Raw genomic sequence first — 24,078 nt, 5'->3', positions numbered from 1 at the left:
GGGACGGCGGGCGCGGGATGGCGGCCCCCGGGTTGGAGCGGCACCGGCTGGCGCTGCTGGCGGCCAAGGAGGACGTGGGCAACCCCCGGGCTGGAACTAACTGGTGAGGCTGGGGGCGACACCGGCGCCGGCAGGGAGAGCGGGGCACCGGCACCGGGAGCGGGCACCGGCACCGGGCTCGGACACCGGGCAGGGGCAGCAGTGCTGTCGACTAGTACCGGGAACGGGCACGGGCAGGACGGGCGCGGGCGGAGAGGGGGCGGGAGGAGGACACGACGCGCCGGACACCGGGACCGGGGCGGTCCGGGACGCACCGGTGTCCGGTCCGGGACGCACCGGGGTCCCGTCGGAGACGCGGGGAGGCGGGGGGGGGGTGCCGGGACGGCCCCGTGGTTCCGGGGCCGATCGCCGCCCGCCGAGCCGTGCTGGGAACCGGGCGGCCGGTCCCACCCCGCCCCGCCCGGTCCCGCTGCCGCCGGGCTGGGAGCGGCGCCGCCGCCGGCGGGGGCGCCGCACCGGGAGCTGCACCGGGGGCGAGAGGGGGCGGCCGAGCCCAGACATCAGCTCCTGCGGCAGGTCCCGGGTAGAGGGGCTTGGTAGCGGCAGGGGTGCCCGCCGGGGCGTTTAGGGTGCCCTGCCCCGCGTCACCCCGCCCTTCCCCGCGGGGGGAGCAGGGGCCTAAAACCTGCCCGGGCACCGGGACTCTCCGGCCACACCGGGGCTGGGCGCCTGTCCCGGGCCGGTGCTGCGGGCGGGGGGCTGGAGCCGGCTGCCCCCTAAAACCCCACACTGTGCCCTGGGCTGGCTGTGGCAGCGCCCACCTGGCTGACATCCTGGCACAGCCGGGGTGGGAAACGATGGTGGGGTGGGGGCAACAGCTGCACCCACGCTGGCACCGGCCCCTCGCCTCGCAGCCTGGCTGTGGCACGCTCGGCTGGGCCGCACGGCCTCCGCTTGCCTGGGCGCTGCCCTCTGCCCCTGAGCTGGCACACCACGCTGCCAGGGCTTGGCCAGGCTGGCTCCATCCAGCGCCCATCCCTGCGGCCGGCCAGGCCTGACGCCTGCGTGCCCTCGCTGTGCCGTGCCACGCCGTGGTGTGCCATGGCATGCGGTGCCACGCTGCGCTCTGATAAGCCCTGCCAAGCTGTGCCAAGCCCCGGCACGCCGTGCCGTGCCCTGCCGAGCCCTGCCGAGCCACGCCGTGCCGTGCCACGCCGCACGTGTGCTCCCCGAGCCGCGCCGTGTCGCGCACGGCGTGGAGCGCAGCGTGCCGCCACATGCGCGTGTAATCGGAGCCATGCGGAGACAAAGAGGCCGCAGGGCCGGTAGGGAATGCCTCGGCAGGGCTGCCGCCAGGCAGGGGTCCCCAGCCCCACGGCCCACGGCCCCCCAGCCTCGGGGCTGGGGTCCAGGGATGCTCCTCTCAAGGGTCGGGATCTGTGCGGCCGGTGGTGGGGGTGCCGGTTAGGCCGTGCGGTGCCAGCCGGCTGTTGAGGGGCTGGGTTGGGGGCAGCCCGGGGGGCTGGGGGGGGGGTGTGCTGTGCTGCTGCGGCGCTTCCCGCCGCCCCATTGTCCCGGGGGCGGATGCTGCCGGCGGCACTTCCATGAATTCAGCACGGGCAGGCGGCATGGGGGTCACAGTGGGGGGGCACAGAGGGGGTGCCCTTGAGCCAGCAGGTCCTGCGGTTGCCTCCCCACGTCCCACCCCCTGGTTCCCCTGGGGCAGCTCCCAGCTCTGTCCCCTTGGGAGAGCAGCTGTGGCCAGCTGGCATTGCCCAGAGTGGGTTGGTCACTGCCTGCCGCAGCTGGGCATGGCTGGGTGCCTGTGACGTGTGCCACCGGTGACTTCATGGGGACAAGGTCAGCTGCCCGCGCTGCTCGGCTGTACCCCCCACCTCTGACCCCCTCCCCCTCTATCCCCCAGGGCCATCTTTGCCTATGACAAGCACAATGATCTCAAGCTCCTGGACTCTGGAGGTAATATGGCAGCCACGCTGAAGGGGGAGGTGTTGGGTGGGGGGGTTGGTGTCCCCTGGCACACACACATACCCCCCATCCACCCTTCCCCCCTCCATGCACAGCCGGGGGTCCCGATGAGCTGGCCGGGAAATTCTCCACCACCAGCATCATGTACGGGCTGTGCCGTGTCCAGGACCCCGGCACCGGCGCTCACCGCATTGTCCTCATAAACTGGGTGAGTGTGGGGCTCGAGGGGGGGCTCTGAGCATCCTTCCCCTCCTTGGGGGACATGGCACGGGGGTCTCAACAGCGTGTGCCGGTGCCAGGTTGGGGAGAGGACACCGGAGCCCCAACGAGAGGCGTGTGCCGGGCATCTGCCCACCATCCGAGCCTTCTTTAGGGTGAGTTTAGGGTGCACGGGACCTTTGGGGGGGCTGGGGTGGCCGTGGTTGGGGTCTGGGTCCCGTGCCCCCTGCTATGTCATGTTGTCGTGTCCCCCCCCCCCGCCCCCGTCCCAGCCAGCCCCGACCTTTGCTTGCTGCGCCGGGTGCATTCCTGGCGCTGCTGACTCAGACGCCGCCGTTCCCAGTTCCCAGCCTTGGCCGACGATCTGGGGTTGTGGTTGGGCTCCCTGTCCCCCCACCCCCGCCCCCCCAATGCAGCCGCATCCTGCTGCCCCCACCCCGCCTCCTGCCCTGGCCTCTGCCCCCATGTCCCAGCCCCCCAGAGACCCGGCTGGGTCCTATATCTGGATCCGGCTTCACATCTGGATCTGGCACCCACATCTGGATGCGGCTCCACATCTGGAGCATGTGAGGGAATGGCGCCAGGATTCCCTAGGGAGGCTGAGAATCTTTCCCGGGGGGAGGGGGGGACACAGTGGGACGGGAGGAGGGGGGGGGGCTGTGGGTGCTTGTGGGGGGGAATGACGCCGTCCCGTCTCGGCGGCAGGAGGCCAGCGTGGTGCTGAGCGCCCGCCGTGCCGAGGAGGTGACGCAGGAGGGGCTGAGCCGGGTGCTGGCACAGCTGGCCCCCGCTGCTGCCCCCACCCGTGCCAGGAGGATGCCCCCATCGGATGCCCAGGAGCTGGTGGTGAGTGGGGAGGGGAGGGGGGGGTCCCAAGCTGGAGGAGGCCGTGCCTGTGGGGATGAACATCAACTGTCACAGCACCCAGCGGAGCAACAGGGCTCTCGACCACCCTTCCCCGTGCCCTCCCAGGGGGTTCCTGGCTGAGGAGGGGAGGGTGGCCTGGGGGTTCTGTCCTGAGACCCCATCTGGGTGCCGGCAGGGCACCAACTACCGCAAGACCAACCCGGCGCTGGAGATCCGCCGGACCAAGCGGGATTCCTTCTGGGCCCAGGCTGAGGTGAGCTGGGGAGCGCACTGGGGGAAGGGGGCACTGTCTGCATCCCTGATGGCCCCCCTCATCCTCCCTGTGGGAGTGCCGGTGCTAAGCCTGGCGGTGGGGGTGCTGGCGCCGAGCCCCACGCCGGGGGTCGCGGTGCTGAGCGCGGTGCAACGCAGCGCGAGGAGGAGCAGCGCAAGGAGGAGGAACGGCGCCGGGCGCTGGAGGAGCGTCGGCGCTGGGAGCGGGAGCGCATGGAGGAGGAGAAGCGTGAGGCAGCCGAGCGGGAGCTCCGCTGCATGGAGAAGGAGAGGATGATCGAGGCGCAGCGGTGAGGGGCGCGGGGGGGAGCACGAGACCAGCCCTGTGGCGCCCATGGGAGGACCCCACACCCCACAGTGCTCCCAGCCCCATGGGGGGGGACCCTTACCCACTGCACCCCCCAGTGCCCCCAGCCTGATGGGGGGCTCACTACAGACACCCACAGTGGATCCTGCATCCCGCCACCATCCCCATCCCCATTTACCCCCATCCCACGTGTCTCTGAGCCCCATGGCTGTTCCCCCACACCCCCCTGACGCTGCCCCCTCGCAGGAAGGAGCAGGCACGGCTGGAGGCCGAGGAGCGGAGGAAGGAGAAGGCACGATGGGTGAGTGGGGTTGGATGGGTTTGGGGGCCCTGCAGCCGCTGGGGGTGGTGGTGGTGGGGGGTTCACCTCATCACAGGGCTGCCCATCACACTCCCTCCCTGCAGGAGCAGCAGCAGCGGGAGCATGAGGAGGCCATGCGGGACCGCAGCCGGCGCAGCGAGTCCATCGAGAAAGCGGCTGTGAGTGAGGCGGGGAGGGGGGGGGCCCGCGTGCCCCCGCTGCACCCCGCCACTCCCCTGTCACACCCCTGTGGTGCCCCATCGCGCCGTGCGGGACTGCTGGTGCCACGTGGGCGCGGACACGCGTGACTGCTGACACGCACGGCCGCTGACACGCCTGGCTGCTGGCAGGAGGCGGCCGCCCTGGTCTCCCAGCGCTCGCAGAACCCCCGGGATTTCTTCCGGCAGCGGGAGCGGTCGGGGTCCACGTCCAGCACCCCGCCGCCCGCAAGCCCCCTCGGCATCAGGCCCGGTAAGTGCCCCCGCAAGTGGTGGGGGGGGGACACATGATGCCTGGGAGCCACCCCCCCCGGGTGGCTGCTGCTGACCCCCCACCCTGTCCCCCAGGTGCCCGCCGGCCGTTCCTGCGGTACCAGCGCAGCCTGACCGAATCGGCCTTCATCTTCCGCCGGCCGGACACCCCACCTGTGCCCGGACCCCTCCACCATGGGCCGTTCGGGGCTGCGCCCCCCCGGCCCCAGCCTCCAACCCCCACCGGTCCCGCGGGGACAGGGACCCCCCCTGCTACCAGCTCCATTGGGATGGGGAGCTGTGCTGGCACGGGGAGCACCCCCAGCCCCGTGGGTATAGGGAGCCCCCCTCTGGCTGGCCCCATAGGGACATCTCCCCCGCCCCCCCGTACCACCTGGGGGTCCCCTGGCTTGGCAGGGCAAGGGGTAGGGCCCCTTCCCTCCATGTCTGAGCCAGAGCCACTCCTCCCCCCTCCAAGTTCCCCCAGGGCAGGATGCCCCCCTGGACCCCCCGGGTCGGGGTCCCCCAACAGCACTTGTGGGGCAGAGCCCCTGCCCTCCCCAAGCACTCCTGGGCTGAGTGCCCCCAGCAGCCCCCCCCGGCAGCTCCCCCCGGGCACCGAGGAGGCTGCGGTGCTGCCTCCCCCCAGCCCTCCCCCAGCTGAGGACGGGCCCCCACCGGACACCTCCCCCCTCCCCAGCCCCCCAGCATGGGGGTCTTCAGGACCACTGGTGGGGCTGGGTGAGGGGGTCCCAAACTTAGGGGGAAGCTCCCCCCAGCCCGGGCTGGCACCTGCCCAGATGCCCCGGGCCAGGACCCCCCCACGCAGCCCCAGCCCCCCAAGCCTGACACAGGATCCGGCCCTGCCCTGCCCGGCAGCCTGGGAACCACAGCCAGGTGGGTGGTTGGGACCCCCCCCTGCCTCCACAACGTGGGTCTGAGGAGGGTCCCAGACCCCAGGCCCCCCGCCTGGGCTGGCAGGGGGTCTCAGCCTGCCCCTCTACCCATAGGGCCAGTGGGGCAGCCTGGGCAGGAGCCAGCCCAGAGCGACTTGGGACACAATGGCATCGAGGACCACAAGCAGGGGGGCTGGCCAGACCCCTGGGAGCAGGACCCCCACCTGGGACAGGTGCGGCACTAGGCTGGGGTGCTGGGGATGGGGAAAGGGGGTGGGTTTGGGTCTGGGTCCGTGGATGGCTTGGGGAGAAGACTTGGGGTGTTCAGGATGGGGCTGGGGGCGGGGGACTGGAGTCTGAGGTTGAGGGGACAGGGAAGAAGGGGACAAGGGGAGGGTAGGACGGGGCTGGGAAAGGGGCTGTGTGTCCCGTGGGAGGGGCATGGACAGGGCCAGGCAAATGGGCTGGTGGGGGGTCCTCTGGGGCAGGGGGTGTCAGGGGTTGCAGGGCCCCCTCAGTGTTCAGTCTTGCAGGGGGATGAGCCCGGCGCTGCCATCCTCCCACCACAGCCTCTGCACAAAGCCACGCCAGGTACTCCCCCACCACCCACCCACCCACCCACCCCATACTGGTACCCCCCCCCTTCCTGGTACCTGCCCCCCCAGCCGTGGTAGCCCCTCTGGGCTCAGATCCCAACCCTTTCTCTCTGCCCAGGCTTCGCCTTGCTGCTGGCCCGGGATGCCCCCCACCAGCAGCTGCCCGGGGGTACCAGCCCCACTGCGGAGGACGAGGACCGCTCCCCCCACGCCGTGTAGCCCCTTGGGGTGAGGGGACGGGGTGGGGGCACCCATATGGCATCTTGGCTGCCCGTCCTGTCCCCCTGCCACGGGCACCCTGCCTTGCACTCTGCAGACCCTTCCACGGTCCCCCACTCCAGCACAGCCCCCCCCACACTCACCCCCAGCCCCGGGGCTCATGGCTGCAGCCAGCCCCCCCCCCCCCTCCCCCATTTGCACCCCACAAGCAGCTTTGGAGGTTCCCGGTGGTGGCACAGGGCGGGGGGGACACACACACAGACCCCCAGCAGCGAGAGGCCCACCCAGACACACACACACCCCCCTGCTCCCCCCAATCAGACACAGCGGCTGTTAAATAAATTTTAATGCATATTAATGAGGTGGCAGCTTTGGGTCCCCGGCCCTGGGGGGGGGGGGCAGGGCTGGTCCTTGCTGGGGGGTGCTGCCCTGCCCCCCCAGGAAGGGTGGCAGATGAGGGGGGGTGGAGTGGCATTGGGTTAGAGGTGAGGGAAAGCAGAGCTGGGGGGTGGGGTCCCTGCACACCCCCCCCCGGGTTAGACCCGCACCCCTTGTACATGGGGGTTTGCCCTGAGCACCCACCCTGACGGGGAACAGCCCCCCTACCCTCTTTGGCGGGGGTCAGCCCTGAGCCCACCCTGGCCCCCACCCCCAGCGCAGGGTGGCAGAAATTCCAGTTTCTCCCCAAGAACAGAAGCTGGGTCCCACCCCCCCCAACCCCCTTGGGTTAGGACCCCCTACAGTGTCACCCCTCCATGGCTACCCCAAGGGTCCTGTGTCCCCTCCTGTGAGGGTCCCTAGGCTCACACCTGGGACTGGAGAGGACCAGGGGGGTCATGCTCAGTGGCTGGGCTGCTGCTGCCACTGCTGGAGGGGCTGGAGCTGGGGGGTGAGGGGCGTTGTCGGGGGGCTGCCCGCCGGGACCCCCGCCCCTTCAGGGTGCTGAGCTTGGCGTCGAGGGAGAGGGTGCGGGGGCGGCCCCAGGGGTGGCGGGCAGGAGGGGGGCTGGGGCTGCCTGCCCGGCCAGAGGGGGGGCCGCGTGAGGGGCTCCCCTCAAAGAGGGAGAGCCAGGGCGGGGTCCCTGGCGCCCGGCCCCCCGCCCGCCGCGTCAGGATGTCCGTCACCGCCTCGATGTCGTCGGCTGGATCAATAGCTGTGGGGAAGAGCAGGGGGTCAGCAAGACCCCTCACCCCTCCTGCCCTGCTGGGATGGGGCAGATGGGACCTGCCGGTACCGGCGGTGCGACACCCGGTATGTGCTCGGTGGCCAAGGAGTGGGGACGTGTCCCCAGCTGGGACAATGCCCAGGAGCCAGGGCGAGCGGGACACATCCCGTGGCTACGGCAGCCAGCACGTGGCCCGGAGCCGTGGGGCAGCGGGACGTCTGCCATGGCTGCAGCAGCTCTCAGATGTGCGCTGTGGCCAGGGCATGTGCCGTGGCTGGGACCCACACCGGAGCAGGGGGCCACCGGGCTGAGTGCCGTGGCCATTCCGTGTGCCGTGGCCATGCCATGCATGCCCCATGGCCGAGCCACCCCACGGCTGCCCCCCGGGACGCCGCGGGCCGTGGCACAGCGGGCTCACCGCGCCAGCGTCACCGGTCGCTGTAATAGGAGGAGAGCAGCGCCCGGATCTCCTCCGCGACGGCGTTATCCTGCAGCAGGAGCCCTTCGCAGGCGGAGGGGGGCACGGCCGGGCCGGGCAGGGCTGGAGCCGCCGGAGGTGGGGAGGGACAGAGAGAGATGGAAGGGACAGGGACAGAGACAGGGGGAGGGCAGAGAAAGGCAGGGGGGGAACAGAAAGGAATGGGGGGACAGAGAGGGGACAAGATGCAGTGAAGAGAACAGTGGCATTAAGGGGTGCCAAGGCGGCGAGGAAAGGGCTGCCCAGAGGCAGGTTAGCGGAGAGCAGAGAGGGAGACAGAGGCAGGGCCCCCCCCCCTCCCCAACCCCCTGGCCCTCACTCACCCATCTCGTGGTAGAGTGAGCCCTGCCGCGGCAGCATGGCGGGCGGGCGGCGCGGCGGCGGCACCTCGATCTTCATCAGCTCGTCACAGCACTGCTTCCACTGGCCTGTGGGCACGGGTTCAGCACCACCAGGATGGTGGGCAGTGGGATGGGGGGTTCAGCGGGATGGCGGGGGGTTCAGCGGGATAGGGGGGGTCAGCACCACCAGGATGGTGGGCAGAGGGATGGTAACGGGGTCAGCAGTGCTGGAAGCGTGTTCAGCAGGGCTGGGAAGGGACTTCCCACCAAGATGTGGGGGGTCTACCTGGGATCAGGATCCTGCCTAGACGAGGGGCTCAGCTGGGACAGGGGTCAGCACTACCAGGATGGGGGTCTTGCTAGGAGAGGTCCCACCAGGAGGGGGCAGCACTGCCAGGATAGGGGTTCCACAGGGATGGGGTTCCCGCTGGGATGGGGTTCCCACTGGGATGGGGGGTCCTGCTGGGATGTGGGGTCCTGCTGGGATGGGGGGTCCCGCCGCAGCACCCTCACTCACTCATGTCATAGAAGTGCTGCCAGAAGGCCTCCATCCATCGCTGCGCCTCGGCCCGGCTCTCGGCCAACAGCGTGTGCGTCACCTCCTCGCCGCCGAAACGGTTGGTGACGGCCATGCCGTGGGGCTGCCCGCGCCCCTCCCGCTCCGTGGCACGGATGCGCGTCTCCTGCGGCAGCAACCCTGAGAGCCCGCAGCGCCCACAGCCCCCCTCAGCCCCCCACTCACCCCTGCCCTGGCCGTACCTTGTTGACAGCAATGGTGAGAGCCGGCTCCAGCCCGGCCTCGGCCTCGCCGGGGTCGTGGTAGCAGAGGAGGTCGGTGCCGCGCAGGACGCAGTACAGGCGGGTCCCACTCTGTGCCTCGGCACCCGGCTGCTGCATGTGGAGCCGGTGCCGTCACTGTGCTGCCCCAACCTCCTGGCATCCTCACCAGCCCCACCGCACACCAGCCCCTGCCTGGTGCAGCGGGTGGAAGCAGCCCCCTCCCAGCACAGGGATCTCCCAGTCCCTATCCCTGCCACAGCCCACTGGCAGGGACTGCAGAGACTTCACAGGCTCGTGCCACCACCTGCCCACATCCCCATCACTGTCCTCGTTCCATCCCTGCCCCATCTCCATCCCGTCCCATCCCCATCCTGTCCCATCCCCATCTCTACCCCCATCTCCATCCCCATCCCCACCCTCGACCCAATCCCCATCCCATCTCCATTCCAATCCCCATCCCATCTCCATTCCAATCCCCATCCCATCTCCATCCCCATCCCATCTCCATCCCCATCCCCAACCCATCTCCATCCCCATCCCATCTCCATCCCCATCCCCAACCCATTCCCATCCCCATCCCATCTCCATTCCCATTCCCATTCCCATTCCCATTCCCATCCCATCCCCAACCCCATTCCCATCCCCATCCCCCACCCCTATCCCACCCCCCTGCCCCCCCCCAAGCCACCCACCTGCAGCCGGAGGAAGCCGCTCCTCACCGGGGTAGCCATGCAGCGGGGCTGGGCAGCCAGGCGGCAGCACATGCTGCCGTAGAGGGGCAGCCAGAAGGAGCTCTCCTCTGGGGGGGTCAAACTCTGGTCCAGGCATGGACCCCCACCAGCACACACCCTCTCGCCGCTCCGCTGGGAACCCAGACCCACCTCCTCCCCCAGGGGACCCCCAGACCCCTCTCCCATCCAAACAAGCTGGGACCCCTGGCCATGTCTCTCCTCACCCCACCTTGCTGGGACCCCAGCCTTGTCTCCGCCCTGAACCAGCCAGGCCCCCAGCCCCTTTGTCCCCACCCCATCAAGCCCCCCAGATCGACCTGCAGCCCCCCAGGACCCCATCCCCTTCTCCTCCCCCACCTCCCCAAGGTGCTCTCCCCAGCACACCAGGACCCCAGCCCCACCTGCCCACTGCCCTGCCATCCCCCAGACCCCTCTTTCCCCACCCTGCCAGGCCCCCTGCCCATCGCCCACGCCGTGCCACGTCGCACCGTGCCGCTGGCTCACCGCTGCTGGCGATGGAGAGGTCGTGGGTGCGGAAACCATCCTGCACCTCAGCCAGGGAGAGGACGGCGTGTGCCAGCAAGTGGAACTTGGGGCCCCTGGGGGGACAGTGGGTGAGGGGGGGGACCCGGACACACATAGGGGGATGGGGGGGGGGGTGGTTGGGTACTCACGGCACGCTGGGGGCTGGCAGCAGCAGGGGGCCGGTGCCCCCGTTGCCTGGGGGGCTGCCGGGCCCCCCGTCCATGGCGGCGCGCACCCGCTTGCCCGAGGACCGTCCCAGGGAGGTGCTGAGGCGGGTGGCCAGCTTCCTGGGGGTGCTGCCCTGCGCCGCCCCCTCCGACAGCCCGGCACTGTACAGCTCCACTTTCAGCTCAAAGTCTGGCCCAGCCTCCGAGCTGAGGGGTGAAGGGCAGAAAAGGGGGGCACAGGATGAGCAAGGTGACCCCCTCCGTAGGACCCCGCAGCCAGGGATGGGGGGGGGAGGGGCAGGGAGGGGTGGGGGAGCAGGAGGGGGGAGCAGGGGTCCCCCCTGCTCACAAGAGGACGGCGCTCTCGAAGCAGATGTCAGTGAGGGTCCGGTCCACCAGCACCATGGGGGTGTCGTAGATCTCAGCCCCGAGCTGCAGCAGGCAGAAGACAGCGCAGCGGTGCAGCTCTGCGGGGGAAGAGGGCAGGGGGGGTGGGGGTCAGAGCGGGGAGGGGGAGAGGGTACCGCCCCCCTGCACCCCTCACTCACCTCCCTTGTTCCTGAAGTACTCTGTGTCCTTCCACATCAGCGGGATACGCAGGTCTGGGGGAGGTGGGAGATGGGGGGGGGGTTGAGGGGGACTGAGCTCCCCTGGAAGGGACACTCGAGGGCCCCCTTGCTGGCTGCCTGCACCTCAGGACCCCCGAGAGGATGATGAGGCTGGGGGGGTTGGGGGGGCCCTGCCCGCAGGAGGATGCATGGGTTGGGGCAGGGGGAAAGCCCCTCCTGAGGATGCACAGATTGGGGCGATCCCCCCAGGAGGATGTAGAGATCAGGGGAGCCCCCCTGGGAGGATGAACAGACTGGAGGATTCCTTCCCCCCGCGGAGGATTCACAGATCAGGGGATGCACAGATTGGGGAGAACCCTCTGCCAGGGATGCAGAGATTGGGGGTACCCTCCCCCCAGGGATGCAGAAGCTGGGGGTACCCTCCCCCCAGGGATGCACAGATAGAGAGAACAACCCCCCCCCCCCCGGGGATGCATCGATTGGGGAGACACACTCCCCACCACCCCAGGGATGCAGAGAATGGGGGTACCCTCCCCTGGGGATGCACAGATTGCCCCCCCTCCCAAACTGAGACACAGACGGTGGGTACCCCTCACCCCAAATGCACAACCTGAGGGTACCCCCCCCTCAAGCCTCCCACCCAGCAGGGCTGCCCCCTCTCCCAACCTGAGGGACCCCCGCCCTCAAGTCTCCCACCCAGTGGGACTGCCCCCCTCCCAACCTGAAACACAGACAGTGGATACCCCCCCACCCCAAACACACAACCTGGGGGTATTCCCCCCCAAACCCCCCCTCCCAACCTGAGACGCAGACAGTGGATACCCCCCCACCCCAAATGCACAACCTGGAAGTATCCCCCCCTCAAGCCTCCCACCCAGTGGAGCTGCCCCCGCTTCCAACCTGAGGGACCCACCTCAAGCCTCCCACCCAGCAAGGCTGCACCCCTCTCCCAACCTGAGGGACCCCCACCCTCAAGCCTCCCACCCAGCAGGGCTGCCCCCTCTCCCAACCTGAGACACAGACAGTGGATACCCCCCCACCCCAAACACACAACCTGGGGGTACCCCCCAAGCCTCCCACCCAGCAGAGCTACCCCCCGCCCTCCCAACCTGAGATTCACAGTGGATACCCCCCCACCCCAAATGCACAACCTGGGAGTACCCTCCCCCCAAGCCTCCTGCCCCCCCTCCCAACCTGAGACACAGATGGTGGGTACCCCCCACCCCAAATGCACAACCTGAGGGTACCCCCCCCAAAGCCTCCCACCCAGCGGGGCTGCCCCCCCCCAACCTGAAACACAGACAGTGGATACCCCCCCACCCCAAACACACAACCTGGGGGTACCCCCCCCACCCCAAATGCACAACCTGGAGGTATCCCTCCCTCAAGCCTCCCACCCAGTAGAGTTACCCCCTCTCCCAACCTGAGGGACCCCCCCCAAGCCTCCCACCCAGCAGGGCTGCCCCCCCCCAACCTGAGACACAGACAGTGGATACCCCCCACCCCAAACACACAACCTGGGGGTATTCCCCCCCCAACCCCCCCCTTCTCCCAACCTGAGACACAGACAGTGGATACCCCCCACCCCAAATGCACAACCTGGAGGTATCCCCCCCTCAAGCCTCCCACCCAGTGGAGCTGCCCCCGCTCCCAACCTGAGGGACCCCCCTCAAGCCTCCCACCCAGCGGGACTGCCCCCCCCGCCAACCTGAGACACAGACGGTGGACACCCCCCCACCCCAAACACACAACCTGGGGGTATTCCCCCCCCCAAACCCCCCCCTCTCCCAACCTGAGACGCAGACGGTGCCTCGGCAGGGCAGCCGCTCATCCGCAGGGCCGGCATCCGAGGGTCTGCAGGGCGGGAGAGGGGGGGGAAGCGTCTCTCTATGTGTATCAAGGGGACGCTGGAGGTGCTGGGTGGGGGCGGGGGGGGGGGTGTCCCTCCCTCCCTCCCTCCCTCCCTCCCCCCCCCTCACCGCCGCGCCGCGCGCCGCAGCAGCTCGGCCTCGTTGCGGCGCTGCAGCTCGGCCATGTAGGCCAGGACCCGCCGGCTGCACAGCTGGAGGCTCTTGGCGGCCTCGAGCGCCTGCTCGCGCCGGCTGCACGCGGCCAGCAGCTTGCACGCGCCGTCCCGCATCCGCAGCTCGCGCTCCATCTTCCGCTGGATCTCCGTATCCTGGGTACCGGGGAGGAAGGGAGAAGGGGGGGGGGGTGGTGTCTCTACCTGATACCCCCCCCACACCAAATGCACAACCTGGGGGTACCCCCCCCCCCCCCTCTAGCCTCCCACCCAGCACAGCTGTCCCCCCCCACCCAGCAGGGCTGCCCCCCCCCCCCCCCCCCAACCTGAGACACAGACGGTGGATACCCCCCCTCCCCAAATGCACAACCTGGGGTACCCAACCCAAGCCTCCCATCCAGCAGGTGCCCCCTCCCCCAACCTGAGGGACGCCCCCTCAAGCCTCCCACCCAGCGGGGCTGCCCCCTCCCCCAACCTGAGGGACCCCCCCCTCAAGCCTCCCACCCAGCGGGGCTGCCCCCTCTCCCAACCTGAGGGACCCCCCCCTCAAGCCTCCCACCCAGCGGGGCTGCCCCCTCCCCCAAACTGAGGGACCCCCCCTCTAGCCTCCCACCCAGCAGGGCTGCCCCCTCCCCCAACCTGAGGGACCCCCCTCTAGCCTCCCACCCAGCAGGGCTGCCCCCTCTCCCAACCTGAGGGTCCCCCATCAAGCCTCCCACCCAGCAGGGCTGCCCCCCCCCCCCCCAACCTGAGACACAGACGGTGGATACCCCCCCTCCCCAAATGCACAACCTGGGGGTACCCCCCCACCCCAAGCCTCCCACCCAGCAGGGCTGCCCACTACCCCAACCTGAGGCACCCCCCCTCAAGCTTCCCACCCAGAGGGGCTGCCCTCTCCCCAGCCTGGGGTACCCCACCCAAGCCTCTCACCCAGCACGGCTGCCCCCTCTCCCAACCTGAGGGTCCCCCATCAAGCCTCCCACCCAGCAGGGCTGCCCCCTCCCGCAACCTGAGGGTCCCCCCTCAAGCCTCCCACCCAGCAGGGCTGCCCCCCCGCCCCCCAACCTGAGACACAGACGGTGGATACCCCCCCTCCCCAAATGCACAACCTGGGGGTACCCCCCCCCAAGCCTCCCACCCAGCAGGGCTGCCCCCTCTCCCAACCTGAGGGTCCCCCCTCTAGCCTCCCACTCAGCAGGGCTGCCCCCCCCTCCCCCAACCTGAGACACAGATGGGGGGCAGCCACCCAGCTGGGCATGCATGGGGGGGGCGGTCCCAACTATACACCCCCCCTGGGGTATCCCAGCCAGCCAAACATGGGGTTCCTGGCTGCACACGCTGGTTTGGGGGGCATCCCACTCACCTACACATGGTGGGGTGCAGATGTATTGGGGGGGGCTAAGCTACACGCATTGGATGGGGAGGGTCCTGGCTATGCATCCCTGAGGGCATCCCAGCCACCCACACATAGGGGGAGTCCCAGCCGTGCACCCCTTGCTCAGCACTCAGCCCTGAGCAATGAGGGGAGGGGGCACCAGCCCCACTCGCAATGGTGGTCGCCTCTGTCACCCCCTTGTCCCCAAACCAGCCTTCACCACAGCCAGCCTGCACCCCTCAGGGTCGCACAGTTACCCGCTCCTCAGGGTCTCCCTCCTTGGGCACCCCACGGCCACCTGCAGGACCCCATCCCACCACCCCAAAATGGTCCCCAGTCCCCCCAGTAGCCCACAGGGGAGTTTTGCCCCCCACAGAGACAGCACATACCCCATATGGATGTGCCATGCACCCCACGCATACATCATCTACCCCAGGGGGGAATCGCGCACCCCATGGCTAAACCACACACCCCACAGCTGTGCCACGCACCCCACGGATAAACCACGCACCTCACAGATAAACCACACACCCACGCACCCCACAGATAAACCCCGTGTCAGGCACCCCACAGATAAACCACGCGCCCCGTGGATATACCATGTACCCCACAGGGGAACCACACACACCCCACGGATAAGCCCCGAGCCCCACGAATACATCATGTACCCGGGAGCGGGGGGGGGACACGGACACCACGTATCCCCACAGATAAACCCCACGGATATATCATACACCCCACGGATACATCATGTGCTCCACGGATACATCATCATGCACCCCACGGATACATCATCATGCGCCCCACGGATACATCATCATGCACCCCACGGATTAGCCACGCAACCCCCTAGACATGCCAAGCACCCCCAGTCCCCCCCCTTCCAGCCCCATTCCCCCAACTCACTGCCGGTACCGGTTGCGGCTCCATTCCGGTACCGGCTGCTGCCTGCACCCCCCGTGCTGCCTGCACAACATCCCCCCCCCCGGGCCCCCTGCCCATGGAGCCGCAGTGACGTCACCGCCTGCTATAAATAACCTCAAGCAGTGAACAAGGGGGGAGGTTGTGTGTGCGGGGGGGGGTGCGGCAGCAAACGGGAACTCACACCACCACCACCACCATCACCCCCCCAGGACGGTGGTCTCAGGGACACCCCCGGTGGGATAGGGGGCGAGGTTGCTCCCCACCAAGGAGAGGATCAGTGGGGAGCAGTCTCCACCTTCCCGGGACCCCCTGGGGAGCCTGGAATCCGGGAGACCCGGGTGTCCCTGGGGAAGGGGGTGGGGGGTGGGGGGTGTAGTGTGCCCCCCCCCCTACCCCTCCCCCAGTCCATACCTGGAGGCTAATGGCGATCTGCCGGATATAGAGCATGTTGAGATCCTCCAGGATCCGCAGCTTCTCCTGCATCTGCAGGCGTTGCCCCTTCCCCGCGACCTCCATCGGGACCCCCCCGGTTATTCGGGGGGGGCTGGGGGGGGTGGAGGGGTTCTCCCGCATCCACCCCGGATCCCCACCCGTGGACCCCGCTGCATCCAGCGCCGTCAGCAGTCGAGTCTTTCTCTCCTTTTTCCCCCCCCTCCCCGCACGCCCCCCCCAAAAGGCTGCGGAGAGAAAAGGGCCCTTTCATCGCACCCCACCCCCCCCACACCGGGTACCGGCTTCCCTCACCCACCCATTACCCCCCCCAATCGAGTACCGGCCGCCCCCTCCCGCCGAACAACCGGACACTGTGCGGGAAAGGGCAGCGGGGGCGGGTGGGGGGGGGGGGGATGGGAAAGGGGACGGGGGGGGGGGATGGGATAAGGGGTGTGGGGGACACGGCGGGGAGCGAGAGGTGCATGGACGGGACACGGGGTGCAGGGGAGGGGGTGCTGGGGAGGGGGTGCAACCCGTACCCCCCCCCCTCCCCCCCCCCCACTCCGGTCCCGGTCGCCGCCCCCTAGCGGCCCCGGTGTGTACAGCAGCACGACCCCCCCCCTCCCTCCCTCCCTCCCGGTACCTTCCGCCGCTCCGCCGCTCCGCCGCGCACAGGAAGGCGGTGACCGCCCGCCCCCTCCCCGCCTTCTTCTCCCCCCCCCCGCCCCCCTTCCCCGCCTTTCCCCGGCCATTCCTCCGCCGGCTCCGCTTACAGGGGCCGCCCCGCCGCCCGCCCCCACCACGGCGGCACCGGCGGCTCCGGGATACCGGGCGGCAGCGCGCCCCCTAGCGGAGACTTCGCGGCCCCTCACCCCCGGTGCACCGGGACCCCCACGTGTGCACCGAGACTTCCCCCCCCCACACCATGTGCGTGTCTGTGCAGACGGTACGGGGAGGGGGGAACTGTGAACCCCCCTCCGTGTGCACGGGGACCCCCCCCCCGAGTGCACCGGGGAACCCCCCCCGCGTGCCAGGACACCCCCCCCCACCCCACCCCCCCGCCTCGCCCGTACGCAGCGGGACCCCTCCGCCACCGTGGGAAGCTGGTACTGGGTGAACTGGAACTCCCCACAGAGTGCTCTGGGACCCCCAGAGTGCCCCGGGACCCTCACAAGTGCACTGGGAGCCCCACAAGTGTACCCGGGACTCCCCCGCAATGCCCCGGGATCCCCAGAGTGCACCCAGACCCCTCCCCTAATAGCCTGGGACCCCCAGAGTGCCCCGGGACCCCCACAAGTGCACTCGGACCCTCAAAGCGCACCGGAACACCCCCACCCCCCCCAAGCGCACTGGGTCCCCCACAGTGCCCTGGGACCCCTCCACAATGCCCTGGGACCCCTCCTTCAGTGCACTGGGACCCTCAAAGCGCACAGGAACACACACCCCCGGTCGCACTGGGTCCCCCAGATTGCCCTGGGACCCCTCCACAATGCCCTGGGACCCCCAGAGTGCTCCAGGAACCCCCCCAATACCCTGGGACCCCCAGAGTGCACTGGGACCCCTCCACAATGCCCTGGGACCCCCAGAGTGCTCCAGGAACCCCCCCAATACCCTGGGACCCCCAGAGTGCACTGGGACCCCTCCACAATGCCCTGGGACCCCCAGAGTGCTCCAGGAACCCCCCCAATACCCTGGGACCCCCAGAGTGCACTGGGACCCCTCCACAATGCCCTGGGACCCCCAGAGTGCTCCAGGAACCCCCCCAATACCCTGGGACCCCCAGAGTGCACTGGGACCCCTCCACAATGCCCTGGGACCCCCAGAGTGCTCCAGGAACCCCCCCAATACCCTGGGACCCCCAGAGTGCACTGGGACCCCTCCACAATGCCCTGGGACCCCCAGAGTGCTCCAGGAACCCCCCCAATACCCTGGGACCCCCAGAGTGCACTGGGACCCCTCCACAATGCCCTGGGACCCCCAGAGTGCTCCAGGAACCCCCCCAATACCCTGGGACGCCCAGAGTGCCCTGGGACCCCCACAAGTGCACTGGGACCCTCAAAGAGCACCGGAACACCCCCCACCCCCGAGCACACTGGGACCCCCCAGAGTGCCCCGGGACCCCTCCACAATGCCCTGAGACCCCCAGAGTGCCCCGGGACCCCCCAGACCGCAGCGTCGGCCCCCCCCCCCCGTGCCTCATGCCTGGCGGGGTCAAGGGTCTCGTTCCCACAGCCCCGCGTGCCCCCACCTCCCCCCCCCCCACCCCGTCCTGCCGCCCCCACGACGGTGGGGCCCCACCCGGGGCACCCCAGCCCTCCGGGGCTCCCACCGCGGCCCCCGCCCCGGCACCCTGCCAGTCCCCGGCCCCGGGGTCCCAGCTGGGGCCTCCCCCCGGCGGCATCGGGAGCCGGGGCGTGTCGTGGCCGCCGTCGCGCCGCGGCGGGCTGGCACGTTGCCGTCGGCGAGGGCGGCCATGCCGAGGGCGCGGGCGCTCCCCGCTCTGCGCAGCGAGAGGCGGCCGGCGCGGCGGGAAATCCCGGCCGGGCCGGTGGCAGCCGGTGCCGCCGGCGGGACGGGCGAGACGAGGGCGGCGGGGAGCGGCCGCCGGCGCCCTGCCTTTGGCCGGGGCCCTACCTGCGCGGGGCCAAGCAGCGCGCTGAGCCGGCAGCGGCCGCGGCGGATCTCCATCTCCAGCGCCGAGCCGCGGGCCACGGTCACCCGGCTCCGCTCGTTGCGGCAGAACATGGTGCTGCCGGTACCGGTGGCGGTGGCGGTGCCGGGCTCCTGCCGGGTTGGCGCTCCCTCGGGGCACGCTCCTCCTGGCATGGGGCGGGATGTACGGGGGAGGGACGGACACACACCGGGCTGCCTCGGGCCGCCGCCGGCCGAGGCACTGGCAGGAGTGCCGGGGGAACCGGCGGCAGCCTCGGCGTCACCGGGGCCGGTACCGGGCGGCTCCTGGCACGTCGGGACAATGCCCCGAGTCAGCGCGGGCAGCTGCGGGGCCGGGGAAGGGGGGGTTGAGGGGGGTGGATGGAAGGGGGGGGGTGGGGGGTGTGTGTGGTGTGTGTAGGGGTGTGTTTGTGTTTGCGCGCGGGGTGTGTGCGCGCACGTGCTCATCGGGGCGCCCGCGTGCCGCGGCTGCACGTGCTGCAACGGCCGTGGCGGGAGGAGCCGCCGCGTCGAGCGGGAAGGCGGGTCCGCGTGCCTGCGCGGACACCCCCCGTGTCCCCGTCCCCCCCCCGTCCCCCCTCCCCCGTCCCCATCCGTCACACGCACCGCCCCTCCCGGAACCGGCGAGGGCGGGCCGAAAAAGCTTCGGCTGCTGTTTCCACCCGGGCGTCGTTCCCTCTTGCCCACTTCAAAGATGGCGGCGGCGGCACCACCGCCACTACTACTATCCTGGCGGACGTTCCGCAGAGCCGGGCGGAAGTGGGTCCGTCCGGAATCTGTTCCCCCGCTCGGCCCGACACCGGCCCCCCGGTAGCGCCGGATGAGCAAGGCCTGGCGGCGCGGCAGGATGGAAAGCGGTGAGAACGGTGAGAAGGCCGGGCCGGGCCGGGGATCGGGGCCGCCCGGGACTCGCAGCTGTGGCCCCGCGGGTTGTTCGTCGGCGCGGCCGGGCCCGGTGGCGGGTCCCCGGGCCAGACTGATGGCTGCGTTGCCCCGCAGGGGAGGAGGCCGAGGCGGGCGGCGGGCACGGTTCCCACAAGAAGAAGCACAAGAAGCACAAGAAGAAGCACAAGAAGAAGCACCACCACGAGGCGACCGGGCTGCCGCCCCCCCCAGCCCCTGAGCCCACCGCCGGCCTGCGCAAGCCCCAGCTCAAGCTCAAGATCAAGCTAGGGGGGCAAATTCTGGGCACCAAGAGGTGAGGGGCGGCCCGGCTGGTCCCTTCCCCCACCCCACAGGCACCACGGTCCTTGGTTGGGCATGTAGCTCCACATCCTGGCCTCTCTGGGGCCGGGACAGGCTCCCCCACACCTTGGTTGGCACTATCCTGGGCTCTTGGGTGGCCACGGTCTCTCTCTCTCCCTCTCTTCACAGTGTCCCGACTTTCACGGTGGTCCCCGAGGCGCCACGCTCACCTTCCCCACTGATGGTGGTGGATGAGGAGGAGGAGCCCACAGAAGGGGTGCCCATTGAGCAGTACCGGGCCTGGCTGGGTGAGCCTTGGGGGCAGTGACATCGATGTGCAGGGGTGGGGGGCTCCAAGAGCCCAGAGCCCTGCAGAGGGGACAGGGACAGGTCCTGTTGCCTGACCCCACGTCGCTCCCCTGCACCCCTGATAACTCTCCCTCCTCTCTGCTGCTTGGCCCAGATGAGGACAGCAACCTGGACCCCTCGCCCCTGCCAGACCTGGACTCAGAGAGTTGCTTTCCTGCCCGTGAGGAGGAAGAAGAGGAGGAAGAACGCTGGCTCGATGCCCTGGAGAAGGGTGAGCTGGATGACAATGGGGAGCTCAAAAAGGAGGTGGACGAGTCCCTGCTGACAGCCCGACAGGTGAGGGGGGGCTGTGGCGGGAGGGAGGGCTCACAGAGCCACCTGGGGCAGCCCGGCCCACCGTGGCTGTCAGCCATGGGTCCAGGCTGGCTCCGCTGCCCGCTCAAGTGAGGTGGGAACCCCGAAACTGTCGAGGGTCCCAGGCCACAGCCCTCAGAGGCTGAGGAGACCATGTCCAGGGTCCTGACGGTGCTCCCCTGCGCCCCTACAGAAAGCCCTGCTGCACAAGCAGCAGAGCCAGCCGCTGCTTGAGCTGCCCATGGGCTACAAGGCGAAGGAGCTGACAGAGGAGATGCTGGTGAAGCGGGAGGAGCGGGCCCGCAAGCGGCGCCTGCAGGCGGCCAAGAAAGCCGAGGAGAACAAGAACCAGACCATCGAGCGCCTGACCAAGACCAACAAGGCCAAGGTGAAGACCCTGCGGGAGCGCAAGGCCAAGCAGGCGCCTTGCCCCGTCGTCCACTACTGCAACGCCATCGACCGCATCACCGTCTCCTTCCCGGTGGGCATGGCCCTGCCCCTGCTGCCCACCCAGGCGCCCGCCCTGCCCCAGCCCGTCCTCTGCGGCGTCGCCGGCTGCTCCAACCACAAGCGCTACTCCTGCTCCCGCACCGGGCTGCCGCTCTGCAGCCTGGCCTGTTACCGCCGGAACCTCCAGAACCTCCAGCTGCAGGAGGCCGCGGCGTAGGCTGGGGCTGGGTTGGGGTCCCAGCCCCTGCGCCATGGACAGAGGGGACTGATGGGGATTGGGGGGGGGGGGGTCTCGGGGGCGGTTTTTGGGGGGGTGGGCGGGTGGGTTTGGGGAGGGGTGGTGCCGGGGCGGGTCCCGCGGTGGTGCCAGGGCCCGGTGCCGCGGATCTCATTAAAGGCTGATGGCGAAGGAGCGTGTGTGGGTCTGACGGAACGGGACGGGGAATGGCCGGGCACCCCCACCCCCGCCACACACCCCCTTCCCCCCCACGGAGAGAGCAATGAGACACTCCAACACCTCCCCCCCCCCCCCCCCCCCCCCCGGGAAGGGTTTGGTACGTCCCGCCCCCGTCCTGGGGCGGGACACAGGGAAGAGCCGTGTCAGGGCGCGCATTGGCTGTCCGGCCAGAGACCGGCGCCGCGGATTGGTTGGCCCCTCCGCCAACCGCAGCCCAGATCGTGCCTGCGCCGCGCGTTGGCCGGGCTCACCCCAGCGCCCGCCTCGGGGGCGGGCCCCCGCCAGCCAGGGGCGGCCGCTCTCGTCTGTCGGGCGAGGCCGCGCGGGTCGGGGCCGCCATTGGCCGGCGCCTCCGTCAGTCACGGCTAGAGGGGCGGGGCTCTGCTTCGGGTTGGTGGCAGCGGCCGCCAATCCTAGCGGGGGCGGGGCTCGGTCTCTTTGTCTCTGTTGTTGGGCGTGAGGTGCAGGCAGACGGCATCCGATTGGCGGGGGCAGGGCGGCGGCGGCGGCGCCGATTGGCCGGCGGCGGCGAGGCGGCGGCCGATTGGCCGGCGGCGGCGGCGAGGGGCGGGAGTTTTGGCCCGGGCGCGATGGCGGCGGCGGAGGCTGCGGCCCGGGCGGCGGCGGAGGGCCGGGCGGTCGCGATGGGGACGGCGGTGGCGGGGCAGCGGCTGCCGCTGCGGGCGGCGGGGGCCGGGGTCGGGGCCGGGGCGGCCGAGAGGGCGGAGCCGGCGCGGGGCCGCGGCGGGCTGTAGGCGGCGCCATGGAGCGGCCCGGGAGCGGTGGCGCCGAGGGGGCCTGGGCCGCGCTGCTGGGCCGGCAGCACCAGCAGGTACGGCGGCCCGGGAGGGAGCGGGCGGCCGGGGCCCGGTAGGCCCCGCTGCCGGCGGGCTGGGGCGGCCGCGGGGGCCGGGGTGACGGTGTGGCTGTGCCCGCAGGCCCGGGAGTACTGCCCGGGGGTGAACAACCAGCCCTACGTGTGCGAGACGGGGCACTGCTGCGGGGAGACCGGCTGCTGCACCTACTACTACGAGCTGTGGTGTGAGTGCGGGGGGGGGGGGGGGAGGGGAGGGGGACCCGGGAGGACTGGGGGCTCCGGGGGATCGGGCGCTGCAGCCCCCTCGGGGAAAGGGGGGGTTCGAGGGGGGAGGGTGACCTGGCTCTGCTCCCCGCAGGGTTCTGGCTCCTCTGGACCATCCTCATCCTCTTCAGCTGCTGCTGCGCCTACCGGCACCGCCGGGCCAAGCTGCGCCTGCAGCAGCAGCAGCGGCAGCGGGAGATCAACCTCATCGCCTACCATGGTGCCTGCAACTACCCCACCTCCATGATGGACCTCAGTGAGTGAGGGGGCCCTGCCCTGTCCTGTGTGTTTCTTCCCTCCCTGCGAGACCCCAGGAGCTCTCCCAGACCCCTGGCCCTCCCCCCCCCAGCTCTGCCCATGCCCACCTGCACACTCCAGATCCAGCCCCTCTGGGAACGGGGCTCAGTGGCAACACCCTGACCTCTGTCCCTCCTCCTTGCCCCGCAGGGATGCTGGCTTCCTTCAAGCTGCCCGCCTACGAGGAGGTGGCCCACCGCCCCAGCACGCCGCCGCCGCCCTACAGCGCCATCCTGGCCCAGCTGAGCGGGACCCGCAGCCGCCTGGGCTCCAGCAGCCTCACCCTCTCACCCAGCTCGGAGAACTACACCAGCTGCTCCTGCGAGTCGAGCTGCGCCACGTCCCCCAGCAGCACCTCGCTCTCGGTGCAGGTGACGGATGAGACGGAGCGCAGCCGGGCCAGCACGCCCAGCGAGGAGGGTGGCACCAGCAGCACCGGGACCGGCGCCAGCTGGGAGCTGCCCGCAGAGGAGGCGCCGGCCCGTGGGGCCCCACACAAACACGCCCTCTTCTCCTCCACCGTGGACTTCTTCGAGGCTGACTGCCACCCCTGCTCTGACATCGAGGAGGGCGAGGAGGAGGAGGGCGGCACAGCCCAGGAGGAGGAATGCAGCGGCGGCGGCGGCGAGCATTTCCGGCACCGACGCCTGACGGGGGACTCGGGCATCGAGGTGGGGCGCTGCCAGGAGGAGGAAGAGGGGGAGGGTGAAGGCACCCACCTCCTGGGCAAAGCCAGCCCTGCACCCCCACCCTGCTGCGGGCTGCCGGGCCAGGGGGGCAGCGAGGGGCCCGGCTCGCCTGCCCTGCCCATCTGAGCCCGTGGTGCCAGCTGGGCCCTGCCCTGCCCGCTGCCTGCTCGCCTGCCTGGCCCCTTCCTGCTGCCTAACCCCTTGCCTGGACCCGGGGCAGGCAGTTGCTCCCACCCGGCCTGCTCCACGTCCCCCCGCCTTGGAGCAGCCATGGGGGTGCGGTGGGTGTGACCCCCCCTGCTCAGAGGGCGCCCAGTGTGGGCGGAACGGGAGGGAGAGCGCTGTGGCAGGGGCTGCCCTCCTCTCCCGGTGCTGCCCTGCAACCTGGATACAGCCCCCTACCCCTCACCCCACGCTAATGGGGGCTTAGGGTGGCGTCCCCGGGGTCTGGACTCTTTCGCCTTGGAGCCCCCGGGGGCCACTCGCCCTGACTGACCCCCTCCCCTTGCCCTCCATCGTGCCCGGTACCCCGTGTGGCACAGCCCCCCCTGCTCCTGGTGCGCTCCTGCCGGAGTCCGTCCCCACCCCTGCCCCACTGCCCCACCCCAAACTGCTTCCAGGGACCGCAGCCACCAGGGCCCCACACCTGCCCCGTTTGGGTGTTGTCCCCCCCCCACCTCCCCCACGCTGCCGGTGCCGCTGCCCGGGGCAGGGGTGGGGGTGGGGAGGGGGCCACCTCCACCAGGAGCCGGGCAGTTCACGTAGCGTTCTCTCACCATTAAAGAGATGTGAAGTACGGCCACGCCTACTGGAGGGCACTGGGGCTCAGTGGGGGCCCCCAATGCAGGGGAGGGAGTGGGCACCCCCCACACACTGCAGCAGGACGTTGCTGGGACACCTTCCACCCAACTCCCACCCCCAACACCCCAACACAGGCAG

The 24,078-nt window shown here is 70.4% G+C and overlaps 4 protein-coding genes across 6 annotated transcripts; 3 read left to right on the top strand and 1 right to left on the bottom strand.

Moving 5' to 3' along the window:
* The first annotated feature begins 6 nt into the window (after positions 1–6).
* Positions 7–6,461, top strand: LOC311190702 (uncharacterized protein). The gene is made up of 14 exons (XM_084262710.1): positions 7–103; positions 1,925–1,977; positions 2,082–2,194; positions 2,286–2,360; positions 2,911–3,051; positions 3,248–3,325; positions 3,484–3,635; positions 3,899–3,953; positions 4,058–4,132; positions 4,304–4,424; positions 4,520–5,320; positions 5,434–5,552; positions 5,853–5,910; positions 6,034–6,461. Exons 1-14 carry the CDS (start codon positions 18–20, stop codon positions 6,132–6,134), a joined length of 2,028 nt encoding a protein of 675 aa, XP_084118836.1. The 5' UTR covers positions 7–17; the 3' UTR covers positions 6,135–6,461.
* Positions 6,462–6,886: 425 nt separating this feature from the next.
* On the bottom strand, positions 6,887–15,757 carry RTKN (rhotekin). Of its 2 annotated transcripts, XM_084263892.1 has the most exons (13): positions 15,624–15,735; positions 12,870–13,069; positions 12,683–12,744; positions 10,870–10,923; positions 10,671–10,788; positions 10,304–10,528; positions 10,134–10,228; positions 9,591–9,697; positions 8,878–9,009; positions 8,636–8,801; positions 8,101–8,205; positions 7,718–7,840; positions 7,225–7,287 (listed from the first exon to the last, which is right to left on the bottom strand). In XM_084263892.1, the coding sequence occupies exons 1-12, from the start codon at positions 15,726–15,728 to the stop codon at positions 7,728–7,730; spliced, it is 1,482 nt and encodes a 493-aa protein (XP_084120018.1). In that variant the 5' UTR covers positions 15,729–15,735; the 3' UTR covers positions 7,225–7,287; positions 7,718–7,727. The 2 variants fall into 2 exon arrangements, with proteins under 2 accessions (XP_084120017.1, XP_084120018.1); XM_084263891.1 differs by lacking the exon at positions 7,718–7,840 and having other exon boundaries at positions 6,887–7,287; positions 15,624–15,757.
* A 3,331-nt stretch (positions 15,758–19,088) lies between these two features.
* INO80B (INO80 complex subunit B) lies at positions 19,089–20,885 on the top strand. 2 transcript variants are annotated; one of them, XM_084263467.1, is made up of 5 exons: positions 19,089–19,174; positions 19,317–19,515; positions 19,692–19,810; positions 19,966–20,147; positions 20,359–20,885. In XM_084263467.1, exons 1-5 carry the CDS (start codon positions 19,138–19,140, stop codon positions 20,830–20,832), a joined length of 1,011 nt encoding a protein of 336 aa, XP_084119593.1. In that variant the 5' UTR covers positions 19,089–19,137; the 3' UTR covers positions 20,833–20,885. The 2 variants fall into 2 exon arrangements, with proteins under 2 accessions (XP_084119593.1, XP_084119592.1); XM_084263466.1 differs by having other exon boundaries at positions 19,100–19,183.
* A 907-nt stretch (positions 20,886–21,792) lies between these two features.
* WBP1 (WW domain binding protein 1) lies at positions 21,793–23,937 on the top strand. Its single transcript, XM_084263545.1, has 4 exons — positions 21,793–21,904; positions 22,011–22,113; positions 22,248–22,409; positions 22,601–23,937. The coding sequence occupies exons 1-4, from the start codon at positions 21,836–21,838 to the stop codon at positions 23,263–23,265; spliced, it is 999 nt and encodes a 332-aa protein (XP_084119671.1). The 5' UTR covers positions 21,793–21,835; the 3' UTR covers positions 23,266–23,937.
* Positions 23,938–24,078: the final 141 nt, after the last annotated feature.

The sequence above is a fragment of the Gallinula chloropus genome, assembly GCF_964237585.1.
Source record: "Gallinula chloropus genome assembly, chromosome: 4".
Lineage (NCBI taxonomy): Eukaryota > Metazoa > Chordata > Aves > Gruiformes > Rallidae > Gallinula > Gallinula chloropus.
This window is presented reverse-complemented; position numbering and strand designations above follow the sequence as displayed.

Bases quoted from the DNA above. Each gene is read 5' to 3' on its own strand.
- LOC311190702 (XM_084262710.1), top strand. From the start codon at position 18: ATGGCGGCCCCCGGGTTGGAGCGGCACCGGCTGGCGCTGCTGGCGGCC. The intron at 4,133-4,303 runs GTGAGTGAGGCG...GGCTGCTGGCAG, and splicing joins AGTCCATCGAGAAAGCGGCT to GAGGCGGCCGCCCTGGTCTC. The intron at 5,321-5,433 runs GTGGGTGGTTGG...CTCTACCCATAG, and splicing joins AGCCTGGGAACCACAGCCAG to GGCCAGTGGGGCAGCCTGGG.
- RTKN (XM_084263891.1), bottom strand. From the start codon at position 15,728: ATGGAGGTCGCGGGGAAGGGGCAACGCCTGCAGATGCAGGAGAAGCTG. The intron at 8,802-8,877 runs GTACGGCCAGGG...TTGCTGCCGCAG, and splicing joins TCACCATTGCTGTCAACAAG to GAGACGCGCATCCGTGCCAC. The intron at 7,288-8,100 runs GTGAGTGAGGGC...TCTTCCCCACAG, and splicing joins CTCACTCTACCACGAGATGG to CTATTGATCCAGCCGACGAC.
- INO80B (XM_084263466.1), top strand. From the start codon at position 19,138: ATGAGCAAGGCCTGGCGGCGCGGCAGGATGGAAAGCGGTGAGAACG. The intron at 19,184-19,316 runs GTGAGAAGGCCG...GTTGCCCCGCAG, and splicing joins GATGGAAAGCGGTGAGAACG to GGGAGGAGGCCGAGGCGGGC. The intron at 19,516-19,691 runs GTGAGGGGCGGC...CTCTCTTCACAG, and splicing joins CAAATTCTGGGCACCAAGAG to TGTCCCGACTTTCACGGTGG.
- WBP1 (XM_084263545.1), top strand. From the start codon at position 21,836: ATGGAGCGGCCCGGGAGCGGTGGCGCCGAGGGGGCCTGGGCCGCGCTG. The intron at 21,905-22,010 runs GTACGGCGGCCC...CTGTGCCCGCAG, and splicing joins TGGGCCGGCAGCACCAGCAG to GCCCGGGAGTACTGCCCGGG. The intron at 22,114-22,247 runs GTGAGTGCGGGG...TGCTCCCCGCAG, and splicing joins CTACTACTACGAGCTGTGGT to GGTTCTGGCTCCTCTGGACC.